Source organism: Dromiciops gliroides, chromosome 3, assembly GCF_019393635.1.
Source record: "Dromiciops gliroides isolate mDroGli1 chromosome 3, mDroGli1.pri, whole genome shotgun sequence".
Taxonomy (NCBI): Eukaryota; Metazoa; Chordata; class Mammalia; order Microbiotheria; family Microbiotheriidae; genus Dromiciops; species Dromiciops gliroides.
The window spans coordinates 176,475,281-176,490,033 of NC_057863.1; the positions used below are offsets into that span (position 1 = coordinate 176,475,281).

The window sequence follows — 14,753 nt, forward strand, 5'->3', positions numbered from 1 at the left end:
GTATCCTAGTATTTTTTAAAATATTAATGTAATAGAAAGAAAAGATAAATCAATGAACTTAATGTGCACTTTTTTAAATCCCAGAAAATCACCAAAGCAAAAAACACTAAAGTGGAAAATCTGACAATCAAACATTAATAAAATTAAAAGCAAAAAAGTAAATAGGATTATTTTAAAATTAATAAAATAGATACACATCTAGCCTTATTGTTTTAAAGAGATGTACACAAATCTGTATCAAAAAACGAAAAAGGAGAATCAAGAAATAAAAGAAAATAAACTATTTTGCCAAATTACATGCCAACAAAATACGTAACTTACATGAAATGGATAAATACATACAAGAAAATAAACTACCCAGGTTTAAATAAGCCATTATCAACAACAAAAATTAAACCAGCCATAAATGAACTCCCAAAGTTAAATCTCTAAGACCAGAAAAAATTACAAGTAAGTTCCGTCAGCATTCTGATTATACAGACTGCTTTCAAAAACAACAACAAAAACAGAAACGAACTTCTTATGCTGAACTGAAAAAATATTATTTTATCAAGTTGGGGAAAAAATATAAAAATCACATGTAGGAAGAAAAGTATAAGAAGTTCAAGGAAAACAAAGAAAAAAATGGGAAAGGAATCTAGAAGTAGTAGATCTCAAACTATATTACAAAACAGTAATGATCAAAATGATTTGGTACTGGTTAAAAAAGAGAGGCCAATCAGTGTAATATATTAGGTATACCATATTCAGAAGCAAATAACCCTAGTAGCTTAGTCTTTGATTAACCCAAAGAGTTAAGATACTGGGGGTATGGATTTTTTTTTTGACAAAAAATGCTAGGAAACCTGGACAGCAGTATAGCAGAAATCATGTGTTGAGCTTCATATGCCAAGATAAACTCTAAATAGCTACATGACAGACATAAAAGATGAAATTCTAAGAAAATAATATCTTTCACAACTATGAATCAGGGAAGAATTCATTCAAGAGTTTATAGGTTTGGGCAGCTAGGTGGCGCAGTGGATAGAGCACCGGCCCTGGAGTCAGGAGTACCTGAGTTCAAATCCGTCCTCAGACACTTAACACACACTTACTAGCTGTGTGACCCTGGGCAAGTCACTTAACCCCAATTGCCTCACTTAAAAAAAAAAAAAACTAAAAGAGTTTAAAGGTTTTTTACACAAACAAAATCAATATAGCTAAAACAAAAGCAAAACAAGTAATAGGGAAAATATCTTTGTACCAAGTTTCTCTGATAAAGGTCTCTTATCCAAGATATATAAGGAACTGATTCAAATAATAAAAGACTCATTCCCCAGTATATAAATGATGAAACGATATGAACAGGCAGTTTCAAAGAAAAAAAAAATCCAAGCTATTAACAACTATATGAATAAATGCCCCAAATGACTAATGATTAAAGAAATGCAAATAAAAACAACTTTGAGGTTTCACCTCACATCCATTACATTGGCAAAGATCACAAAAAGTAAAAATGACAGTTATTAGAGAGGCTGTGAAAAAGTCACATTAATGCACCGTTAGCAGAACTGCAAAATGGTATGCACAACTATTCTGCAAAGCAATTTGGAACAAATGCCCCAAAAGTCACTAAATTGTGTTTACGCTTTTACACAATGGTACCATTACTAGGTTTAAATTCCAAATAAATTGAAGAAAGAGAAAAAGGACACATATACACAAAAATATTTATAGTAGCTCATTTTGTGGTGGCAAAAAATGGTAAATTAAAGGGGTGTCCATCAATGAAGGAATGGCTAAACAAATTATCATATATTTATGTAATGGAATATTACTGCGCTAGAAGCAATAACAAAATGGGTGGTTTCAGAGAAACCTGGAGAAACCCAAGTGAGATAATAAAGAGTGAAGTGAAAAGAAAAAGAAGTACAATGTATGAAAAACAGCTTAAAAAAAAAAAAGAAAGGGGGCAGCTAGGTGGCGCAGTGGATAGAGCACTGGCCCTGGATTCTGGAGTACTTGAGTTCAAATCCGGCCTTAGACCCTTGACACTTACTAGCTGTATGACCCTGGGCAAATCACTTAACCCCAATTGCCTCACCCCCCCCCCTAAAAAAAAAAACAGCTTTGAAAGACTTAAGAACTCTGATCAACACAATGATCAATTTCTGATAATGAAACATGCTACCCCACTACTGATATTGTGGTGATCAAGATGTAAAATGCAGAAAAGGAAATACATTTTTGAACATAGACAAAGAGGGAATTTGTTTTTATTTAATTACACATATTTATTACAAAGGCTTGGTTTTTCTTTTTGTTGTGGGTATCAACACCACTCATACCTCTTACACCTGGGAGGAGAGTGGGAGAAAGAGGACAGTTATAGGTTAGCAGAAAAAAAGAAGAAAAAGTAGGCAACTGAAGCAACTTTAGTTTTTTAGTATGAAGAATAAAAGAATCACAAGCAAGACACAAGTTACAAAGTGAATTTATTACATATTTTCAAAGAAAAGCAAACTGTACATAATAGAGAGCCACAATTTCACAAAAATTCTTTTTTTCTAGTCTACTATGTACATGGATATGATTTTATTTGGTGTTTATTAAGTTTAGAATTTTCAAAATTATAATACACAAAGGTATAAGCAACAATAAATGATTTCTTATCTGTAGTAAGAAAAGTATGAATCTATATGAAGTAAGCAGAATCACAAATACAATACACACTGACTACAACATGTAAATAGAAAGTATAAAAATAAGACAATTAAAACAAAATGCTGTGAAATGCTAATGGACAAGCTTGGCACCAAAGAAGAGCTATGAGAAGGTACTGTTTGTTCCCCATCATTACAGAGATGGGAGACAATGGGTTTGGAACACCACAAGTATCAACTTTTTTTTAATGTGTTGGTAAGTTTTATTGAAACCTGGGCTTTCAGATAATCTACAGCTTGATACCTGATGGGAAATGTTCTTAAATTCATACAAACCATTAGCACATAAAAAGTGGTTGTTGTTGCTGTCTACAGAACTCAGATGTTTTTGGTATGCCTACCTCATCCCTTTTTTCATGGGTTGGTACTATAATCCTCATAGCTTCAATGCCCACAGCTCCTTTAAAGGCACAAGGATGAATATGTCTCACCTACAGTTCTATTTCCATTTGGGAGTGCTAAGATATGTTAGTATCTCTTCTTTATAAGAGATTCAAATCATAAGAAATGAGTATTCGTTTCATGAGCATTTTATCAAAGAACATAGGCTTAAAAGATATTTATTCAATTTTGAACACTGGATTTTTGAACATTGAAAATTGAGCATGAATATTACTGTTTCACTTGAAAAAAATTAAAATGTTTTATTAGTTGTCCTTGTACTAAAACCTCCATGCCAAAGACCTATTGCTATTGTGGTACAGAAATGATCTTAAGATCTCAAAGTTGATGCTAGAATGCATTGGGAATACAACTAAAGATCTTATGGCATATGGCTTGATAAATGAAGGTGAGTGATATATCTATATGGGCTTTATGCTGTGAGTTGCTGAACGAAGTCACGTAGACTAGGGCAGTAAGAGGTCTACATACAATATGGATTTGGGAGAGGTATTAGTCCATTTGGTTTTTCAACGAACACTATCTTGTGCATGTACAACCTATAGGAGAAGCTAACATAATTTTCAAAGCCTATGAACTTTCAATCTCTGCTTAGGGTCATGGGATAAAAGGCTATAATTAATTTTTGAGATCATTTAGTTAACACACCTCTTTGACAAAGAACAAAACTACAGCCCAGATTGGGGAATAGATTAGATAAGAGCAAAGGTAAAGTAGCATCATATATCAAGAAGACACACTATATGGAAGTCCACTAATGAAAGTGGGGAGGCATACTAGAGAGCGTTTGGCTAAAAATCAATGAGAGGGAAAAAAGAAGAGATACTGTGGTAGTGGTATATTACAGAGCACCAAAAAAAAGGAATAGGGTTATATTTCCTGAGCAGATGAAAATGTTGGTATAGTTATCCTGGTGATGAGGCTTCAATTAGCCAGACATTTTTTCTCAATTACACTCAAGCAGCTGACAAACTCTTCACTTGTCTTAATGATAATTTTATCTTTCAGAAGGCAGACAAGGTAAAGTGCTATCATATGCTCGATTTTGATCAATAAGGAAGAACTGGTTGAAATAGAAATGACTGAAACTGTAGAAGGAAGTGACCACTCCATCTTAGAATTTGTGCCAGATGATCAGACAGATGATGCCCAAGATAGTTCCACTCATTTGCTAGACCCTTTGGGAGAGAAGAATCTAAGGAAGGATTGTTAGGATCCGATAGGCTAAGATTATCTGGGGGCATGTGGTTCAAGGTAGATGAGATGCTCTTAAAAATGAAATTCTGACAAAATGAAGACATAATAAGTGGGAAAAGAGGAGTTGTTGAAATGTGACAACACAGTCATCTCACTGACCAATTCAAACTTTCAAATTACATGTATGGAATGCAAATAGGTATGTGAGTATCAATTCAAAAGAGTGCCATTATAATTATATCAGGAATGCTGAAGCACAGAATGAGCTGAGCCTTTTGATGAATATCAATGGAAACCAAAGGGGCTTTTTAACAAAATGTTAGAAAGATCAAAGGAGGGTTAAAAATCACTCCTGGGGGTTGGATGGGAAGAATCTAATGGACATCAATAAGATATTGAATTATTTTCTTCCATTTTTTAAAGCAGCAATTATTAAGGCTTACTATGTACTAATCACTGTGGTAGGCATTCTATGCAAAAGGATGATCTTCACACTGGAAAAAGAATAATACCCAAGACAGGAGGATATACTACAAGGGTACTTACCAGCCCTCAGTGAGTTCAAGTTACCAGACTTGAAAGAGCTATATTCCAAGTTGCTGAAATGTATTGATATCAATGTTATTGCTGAGTCACTATTTACGATCTTTGAAAAAAATAGGTATTGAAAAACTATGGATGGGCAAATAATACTTCTATTTTCAAAAAGGGAAATGAATAAGATTTTTCAAAATAGAGGATGTAACCTTGACTTCATTTCCTGACAAAATTCTAGAATGCATGTTTGTGATCACTTTGAAAGAGAACTGATAATCACTATAGGCTGGGAAAGATATAACAAAAATTACCTATGCTAGGATAATCTCGTTATACTTTTTTTTTTGGATAAAATTACTGGAGTAGATCAAGAAAATGTGGTAGAATATATATGGACTTCAGCAAACATTCTCATGACATCTTTTTGAACAAGAGAGAAAGATTTCAGTCAACAAGTGTCTCTAAAATACCAAAATTTCTCTGTATTCATATTCTATTTAGAGTTAATCTAGGTTTAGTCTGGTATCTTAAGAGATTCAGAATCAACTTGAGACTTGTCTTTTTTAGTCATGAATTTAACTACCCCACTGATTTTTGTTGTATTTCTAAATCAAACCAACTGCACGCAATAGAGATTTCCTGAAGGCAGGTCCCTATATTGCTATGAAGGAAGACCTCCTTGAGCTATAGAATTCCATTGCAAAACTGCAAATTAGTTTTCAAATGACCAGTAAATGCATGTGGCCAGAATATTCCATACTCTAAATCATGCTAGATAATTGTACTATATTTTAGAGAATCTAGGTAAGATGAACAAACCTAGAGGAAAAGTAGCTTAGCAAAACAATAGACACAGCAACTAAAATAATGTAAATGGAAAGAAAAAAAGGGAAGGGAGAAAAGGAGGGAAGAAGGGATAGAGAAAAAGAGGAGAAAAAAGAGAGGGAAGGAAGGAAAAAAGGCAGGGAAGGAGAGGGGGGTTGAATGAATAAGTCCAGCCCCAAAGAAGAGATAAGAAAACTACTAGCCTCTTTTCTTTGCAAAAGTAGGGTACTTTTGCAGGTGGAATAAAACATACTGTTAAATTCAGTTGATGTGTTAGGTAGTTTTGCTGAAATATGTTTTTTTTTCTTAGTCTGTGTTACATGAGATGGTTCTCTGGGAAGGAGACATTTGTAAATAAAGATAACATAACTTTTTTTTTTAATTTAAAAGACCTGACAAGTTTTATATTGTGGGGGGGGGGGGGTTTGCATGTGTATATTTAATTATCTTACAGATTATCTTCCTTCTGCTATGATGCCTCATCATGGTAAAGAGATGGCGATGTGCAAAGTCTGGCAAGTCCCATACCAGAAACAAAAAGCTTTCAAGAACAGGTCTAGTGATAGACTAAATGTCTCATCAGAACAACCTGGCTAAGTATATAGAGACTTGTTATTATGGTAGCTTTAGGGTGATGAATTGCTTAGCCACAGTAATTCATGAACACTGTCAATATGGCACAGAGGGGTTTCCAATCTGTTTTAGTAGAGGAAGCAACCACTCTGACATAATCACAGATCTTTGGCGTAGATATCTTAACCAAATTCTATACTTCTAGCCCCTGTATCAAAAATGCTGCCAATGAGAGAAAATGGAGAAATGTAGTTAAGGCAGTCATCAAAAGAATGAAAATGCAATCTGAAAATAAATATCTTCCATAACACAGAAAGAGAATTCTGGATGTACTCATAGTAGTCTTCTATATTCTGATATGGATAACATTTTGTTTTGTTCTAGTAATGCTATTATAAGTTGTTTTGTTCTAGTATTGCCCTTTCTAACTCAAAACCATTTTTGATGATTAATTGGTCCATCAAAGAAACTGAACTTAAAACATCCTTTTTCCATTTTGAACAATATAATAGGATATTATTATTACACTTAGGAGATGAATAGGTATTATTATTCTTTACCATTTTAATATCTATTTTAGACATTTTAGAGCACATTCTTCTTGTTTCAGTACTATTGTTCCACTGCTGTTCAGTAACAGTGTAACTTGAACATCAAACTTTAGTAAAAATGTTTTAATTATTATTAATGTAGCTGCAAAGAAGTGATTCCTACAATTTTCCATGTGGTACAAATCAGGGAAAGAAAGCATCATCCTTTTCTTTTTTTTTTTTTAAATCTGAAATATCAGATAAAAAGCCTTACTCTGGAGTCACTGTCCAGTAGACATCTAGAGATGATCGTATCCAAGAACACCTCATGAGCTGCAATAATGTGATCCAAATCTTGAGCCTGTTGGACTTTGTTCCAAAGTTCATCCCATGAACATTCAAGTACCTTGGGGAGGGGAGGGAGGGTGGAGAGGAAGGGGAAGGAATCAGAATTGATTTGAGTTGTATACTCTCTAGACCATTAAATCAGATAAAATAATACTTTTTTTAGATACTTATGTTATACATAAGTATAACATATATACATAAGTATAAATTAATGTACTAGCACAACACCTTACTTGCTTAACCACCCCCCCCCAAATTGGATGGCTAAATTGTACCTCAAATGTAATATAATACTGCATTTGATGAATGAAATGGACCATTTCTGATGCCAGAATGTGACACTGATGCAGCACCCCAGAGAACTCTGTAAAAGAAACCAAAGAATTTATATGTTAAACACCAAACTCAGATGCACTTAAAACCAGCACTATAATGTCCTTCTCCCTTATGTGTCAAGGAATCACAAGCTATTATGCTACCCTGTTCTAAAAAGGAAAAGACCTCTCTATAATCAATTTATGTGCAATACAGGCTAAACAATCAAGCAATATCATATGATCCCTGAGTACCAGAAGTATTATTTCCCAAGTCTAAAATAAAGTGAAACAAAATTAAATTGTACATATTTAGTTATTAAAATCTTCTATCAATAACCTCCAATTCCTTGAACAAACACTGGCCCTACTTCATAGGTTCTTTACAATTAGTATACCTACTGTGCATGAAACATTTACTATTCCCTAGCTATTTGGAGATAAAAATGACATTTCTTCAAGGAACTGAAAAATGACCTTACCACCTGAGAGAAATATGAACCTTTGAAATGGGTTAAGGGAGAGTTCAGAGTCTGCTTTTATTCTTTATATGATTATAAAACCATCAAAAGGTTTGAAGGTCACCACTGAGCAGCAGTTCTCTGCTCACCACTGTTAATTTCTGGTACAAAGACCATAACAGCATATTATGTTACACTAAATTATGTGAGGATCAAATCAAAGATAAAACCACTAGACTAATAATTACAAGAAAATGGGTCAAATTTGACATTTTTTAAAACCCACCCACTCAATCCCTTTTTGGGGGGCTAGTTATTCAAGTTATCAAATAGTAGATACTTATGTTTTTGATAAGGGTAAATGTTTAAGCAATCATTGTCCTATCTCTTTCCCCAAAGTTACTATATCATTAAAGGAACTGGTCTATCAGTTGTGAATTATGCTTTAACGGGTGCGCTAAATTTTAATACTTAAATTTCAGTTTGACTTCTTCATAGCCATATAAACACACACACACACAGCTGTGGATAAACACATATTAATCTGTATTAAAAATAGTTTAGGCCCCTACAGAATCAAAACCAAGCCATGAATTTATGCAAGCTCACTATTACTGAGCTGACTGTCCATTTATAGCACTTATTACACTGTTCCTATAGAACTGTCTTCTGCCATCCCCATAACATCATTTTAAATCACATCTTGTTTCTATGGAATCAATTAATATTAGGTGGGATATGCTTAGAGCTTCCATTCAATTCAACAAGTATTAATATTCAGTGCCTACCATGTGCAAGGCAATATGCTAGTGCTAAAGGTATGAAGATAAAAATGAAAAAATGTCTGCCCTCAAGAAGGTTACATTCTACAGGGGGGATGCAACAGATATACAAGAGACAAGACAATTTAAGGAGAAAGAGAGCCCTACCTGGAAGATCAGAAAAAGTTTCCCATAGAAGCTGGCACATGGACTTTAAACATCATCCAGTTATCTAATCGAATCATCTTGCTATCAGTCATGCAGTTGCACCCTCTGGAGCACCTAACTTTCAGAGACCAAGTCCGAGAGGAGTTAATTCACTCAATTTGGTAACACCTTCCTTGGAGTTAAACTACCCTGAATGGTTAGTGAGTGTAAACTCACATAGGTCACTATAACTAGATGACCCCAGACCAGGTTATGCTTCATATCCAGGCATACCTACCAGCCATCTTTCTGCCAGCTGATCTGCCAATCTATACTTACCCTGCCTTTGAATGTCTCGCTCCAGGAACTATAATTACAGTATTATTACCATTAAAATACTACATCTGAAAGAGAATGTCAAGCAACTGCTCTGTGAATTCACTCCTCTTCCCTCTAACTTCCCAGACCAAAGAATGTGTCCCTAAACCTTTACTACAATATAAACTCCTCAAGGCCAGGGATTAGCTAGATCACTTCTGTATTTTTATCCCTAGTGTTTAGCAAAGGGCCTGATACATAGTAAATGCTTTTCATCTATTCATTCACTGAAGGAAGTTAATTCTAGAAAGTAAAGGGAGTAAATTATAAGCACGGAGGGCAGACTTTGCCAAAACATGGCAGTGAACATTTATTCTTTTTTGTAGTATTATTGTCTAAATATATTAACAAATGAAAATCATTCATTTTTATACCCACCTTAGAGTTTATCACTATTCAGTGGTATTTTGCCCAGAGGCAAAAAGCTTAGTATTAACCAATAAAATGGTGTTGTAGAGCTCAACTATGGGGAAGAAAGGCAACAACTGTAGTCAATAGACCTGAAGAGAACACCAGCTTCTCCCTCATGTTGATGCTGAATAAAAGCTGCAAGAAGCAGGGCTTTTACTGTTTCTATCTGTGAAAACAACCCGGTTATTAGTTGTATTTTTTGGAGGAAGAGGTCTGGACCTGTGATTTTAACTGTATAATGACCTACCATTATGGAAATTCCCTTCACCAATAAAGATCAGATCAATGACTCACCTACACTTTAAAGTTTTAGCTATGCTGAGATTTTCAGTTACTATCTCATCATCACAAAACTCAGGTCAGAGGAAACCAGGGTTTCCTGACTCCAAGGTTGCTCTTTAATCAATTAGTCCAACCTACTAACATTAGCATATATTTATACAGCGATTCAGTATTTACAAGGAAGTTTCCCATTTATCACTTGATCCTCACAATGCCATTAAGTAGAAAGCCAAAGGATTTTTATTCCTGTTTCACAATGAGGAAATAGGCAAAGAAATTAAGGGATTGTCCATTATTGCATAGCTAATAAATTAGCAGACATTCAAAATGGAATTTGAACCTAGGTCTTACAACATGCCCCACTGCTCTTTCTATTCCTCTGTAAGACATTCCCAGGAGAAAAGTAGTACAAATTGGATGGGGCTATGTGATGGCAGGGTCACTAGGTAGGTCAATCAGCTGTTTCTGTGTGTTTTCCCTTTTGTATTTGTCTTCCCTCTCATAAGTTTGCCTATGCAGGAAGTAGAGGTAGGAGGGAAGAGAAGGTATGGGTCTTAGGCAAAGAAAGTACCAAAAGGATTTGACTGAAATGAACAGTTTTCAAGGTCAATGAAATATGTAATATGATCATACCTTTGGAGTTCTTCCTTCTCTTTTAGGCTACTTTGGTTTAAGAAGGTACTGGATGCTAATGTGCAATGTTACTGGTAAACAAAGATTTTACTATTCACCTCCTACTAGAACATTTATATTAAAATGTTAATTAAGTACATTTCTAGCACTGAATCATCTCTGGGGAACCATATTATTAATGCTTTTCCATCCAGAAAACATGCATTTATCTCTATCTCTAAGTGGATTTCTCTTTCCATGACAAAACATTTTCCATAATCCCATGGTAACTCATATCTTAGGTTTTTTGCTTCTGCTATAGTCTATAGTTTTTAGGTTCTCTTTTGGAGTATTTCTAATGGATAAGAGTCAAAATGGCAAACTCTTTTTTGACCTGGAGATCAGTACACATTCTGGGCAAAATTTCTAGAATTTCATCTCTAAGGCTCTTCAAGTCAGGTGCTTTTTTTTTTCTACTTATATGAGGAAGTGGATACAACATACATGTAAAATGTAAAAATAGGTCCCAGTAGATCATGACTACTGTTCTATGAACTCTCTTGTCCTTCTTGGGTACCCCACCACATACATGCACACTTTGCTACCAGCCACTCTGGGTTCCTTATATGCATTCCTTCAGCTAAAAATATTTTTTAAGAGAAAAATCAACACATACTATAGAGTACAGCCCATAATGCTATTTTAGATGTGTTATAAGATAAAGCTGATGTAGATTTTGGTGCAATAATTCATGAATTCCTGTCTCATTTAACTATTCTAATGATCCCCCTTTTCTTTTCTTTTTTTTTTTTTTGCAGGGCAGTGAGGGGTAATTGACTTGCCCAGGGTCACACAGCTAGTGTCAAGTGTCTGAGCCCACATTTGAACTCAGGTCCTCCTGAAACCAAGGCCAATGCTTTATCCACTGCACCACTTAGCTGCCCCTTCTAATTATCTCCCTTTTCGAAAGCTATAAAAGCCAATGTTAATCCAGCAATATGTTATGCCTCCTTTGGAACCATTTCAAAATGTCAAGTAGTATTAGTACTTTTTCTAGAAACATGTCACTTCTTGGGGCCAAAGCTTCTTCTCAATTAAGAATACAGGGAACATCTGTAATGTTACATTTCTAAAGTATCTAATTCTGATAAATTTAAGAGTTAATTTGTACAGACATTAGCAAGAACAAAAAGTAAATCTGATAAAATAGGTCATATCAAAGTACTGACATTTTTTTCCTATGTAAAATTCACTGAACACTTTCACCAATGAAAAGTCTGGAAAGGCACAAATAACCTACTGATAGAGTTAATGGCTTAATAGTGGTTTAATATAATGGTTACATAATAATTCCTAAGGAAAAAAATCTACTTTCATATCATCTCTTGATCTTCAGAAAGAACCCCTCCAAAAATGTTTTAAGCTTGTTTAACATCGTAATTTACTTTATAAAGCTCCAAAATACAAGCAAATCATAACCTCTCTGGACCTCAGTTTTCTTGCTGATAAATTATGTTATTTGAATAAATTCCCCTAATGTTCCTTCATTCTCTCTAGTTCTAATTTCTACAATAAAACTACATAATGATATTTGGGAACAATTATTATAGCATCAGAAGTGCAAAAAAATGATCTAAACAACAAATAACTATATCTTATATCCCACTCTGTTAACATGAACTTGTAGATTTAATTCTATTTGCAAAAATCAAAAAATGAGCTGTTTCTTCTCTGGTTTATCTGTCAAGACAGTAATACTCATTTGTAATTCTTTACTGCCCTCTAGGGGTTGCTTAAAGAACTCCAATTTATAAGTTTTTAAACTACTCAGCTAGGTCCTAGACATTTTCATTGCTGATATAAAATCTTTTGTTTTCAAACATGTCATTTTATTTGATTTTGATCCAAAATGCTTTTAAAATAAAGTACAAAATAAACAAAGGCCAACCTCTTAGCAGTTCTAAAGAAATAAGGTTTATTTTTAAATATTTCTATTATATGAAAAAAAATTTTTTCAATTAATCATTAAGGACCAATCTTATTTCCTTTCAAGCTTCATCCATTATCACTGACTACAAGTGGACACAGTGTGAAAGTTGAAGGGAAACAATAACTTTCCCAGAATTACTTATTGATAGAGCTTGAAGGTAGGTTCTATTTAATGAATATGCATAGTATTTACAATATGTAGACAATGTGAGATCAGTTGAAGGCATATGTCTTTAAAGTTCCAAGAAAAAGATCTCTGTTCCAGAAACTTCTCTTATGATTATTTTCCTTGACTCTAACTTAAAGTATCTCTAAAATGCATTTTAAGTATATTACTGAGGACAGAATAAAAGGATAAAATGGGGCAATATTTCCTATGTTATATAATATCACCTTTCCAATATAATAAAAGTTCATTAACTTAAGCTCTATTAGTTACTTCAGGCTGTATCAGTTGGCAACTTTTGTGCTATATGAATAAATATTCTACTAGGGAAATTAATAATAAAACAAGTTTTCTGAGACCAGGTTTAACTTATTTAACAAACCAAATTGTTTTCAAGGGTTTTTAGCAAAGTTTAAACAAATATATACAACTAGTAATAAATGAGCAATCTATTCATTAAAATATATTTAGCAAAACTTGTAGTTAGAAAGACTATTAGTACTTAGTTTAAATTAGTCTCTATATTTGGATTAAATAAAACTTTGAAATATCCTACGAGTCAGGCTTTTCACTAATTCAGAATGTTTTCCCTCAATTAGTATAAAATAACCACAGGTTTTATTAAGTTCCTCATTTGTATTCACTTCTTAAATAAATTATAAGATGATAATGGCATTAAGATAATTTTTAGATTTTTATTCTTCAACTTTCTAAATCATTTTTATAATCCTCCTCTGAAACATGTGTAACTTCTATTCAACTTGTTCAGTCCAGAACAAAAGAAAAATGCAGTAAGTCTAAAGCCAGCCTACCATTTCACAATTGCCAAGTACTAACAGGAAAACAAATTATTCAAAAATCATATACAAAAAAATGACAATTTAATCTAGATAATTCTCTTAGGAAAATACAAAAATATTCAATTTACCTGCTTTTTAAATTAAAGAGAAGAAACTCATACTTCAGTTTTTCATTATTGCCAGGAGTAGAGAAAGAAGGAATTAAATGTAGAATGTAGAAAGAGGAGGAACAGAATTAAAACAATGAAAAAACAGCAATGAGTAGACAGAAAAGAAAAAGTTGTAATTAAAAACGTTTTAATATACATATATATATTAATTACAACTTTTCTTTTCCCTTTACTCATTGCTGTTTCTTCAGTGTTTTAATACACACACACGGCAAAAGAAAAGCACAAGAAAGGGGTAAAAAAAACCCATAGGACAAAGGAAAAAAGAGGTATATGATTATGAATTATTGGTCACAGACTGGTTTATTAGAAATGTGAGCTTGACAGAGTTATCAGTTGTTTTCTATTGTTTATTATTTAAATAAGATTTCAATTCCATTTAAAAATTATTAAGTGCCTACTATGTGTAGGAACTGACCCATCATGGGAAGGAAGAGGCCTCTGACTGGAAGAGTGGCATGGTGGATAAAGTCTGGGGAGTCAAAAATGGTACAAGAAGAGGAATTAGGGATTAGAGGATAATAAATCTAGAACTTAAAAGGTCTGCAGAGGTCACCAGTCCAACTCCTTCATTTTACAGGTAAGGAAATTGAGGGCCCACGGCAGTTGAACGATACTAAGTTTCAGAAGAAGGATTTGAACATAGTCCTTTGACTCCTGAGACAGTGTTCTTTCCATCATATCCCTCTGCTCCATAGGCTTCCACGGCAATTATTATCATTAAAATTCAATAAAATCAAGCCAAGGACCAATGAGTCCACAGCCTTTGTCAAAATGGTGATGAAAAAAAAATACTTTTTCTTGCAATGGCCCTTTCTCAACCATCATCTTTCTTGGGTGCTCTACAATATTTTATACTGCTGATAATGTACAGAAATTCTCCTGGGTACCCTCCACAATTTCCCTGCTAGATCTTCATCTGTAAAAGCATACTAATAATCAAGGGTGACCAATAAGCTCTGTTCTCTGTGAACTCATTAGCTCTCTCAATGATTCAACTATCTCTATTCTGATTCTCAGATCTATGCAACATCACCAGATGTTACTGAACATTTCAAACTATGTCCCATAAAAATCTCCAACTCGACATGTCCAAAACTCATTATCTTTTCCCCAAAACCTGAATGTCTTAATAATTTCATCCTCTC

At 33.8% G+C, this 14,753-nt stretch overlaps 1 protein-coding gene across 2 annotated transcripts in view; it reads right to left on the minus strand.

Moving 5' to 3' along the window:
* TUBGCP3 (tubulin gamma complex associated protein 3) overlaps positions 1 to 14,753 on the minus strand; it is a 163,968-nt gene that overhangs the window by 25,674 nt on the left and 123,541 nt on the right. For both annotated transcript variants that reach the window (XM_043997221.1, XM_043997222.1), the window contains exons 18-19: positions 7,390 to 7,478; positions 7,041 to 7,172 (exon numbers count right to left, since the gene is read on the minus strand). In XM_043997221.1, coding sequence (XP_043853156.1) covers positions 7,041 to 7,172; positions 7,390 to 7,478 — 221 coding nt within the window. The remainder of the gene's footprint in view (positions 1 to 7,040; positions 7,173 to 7,389; positions 7,479 to 14,753) is intronic.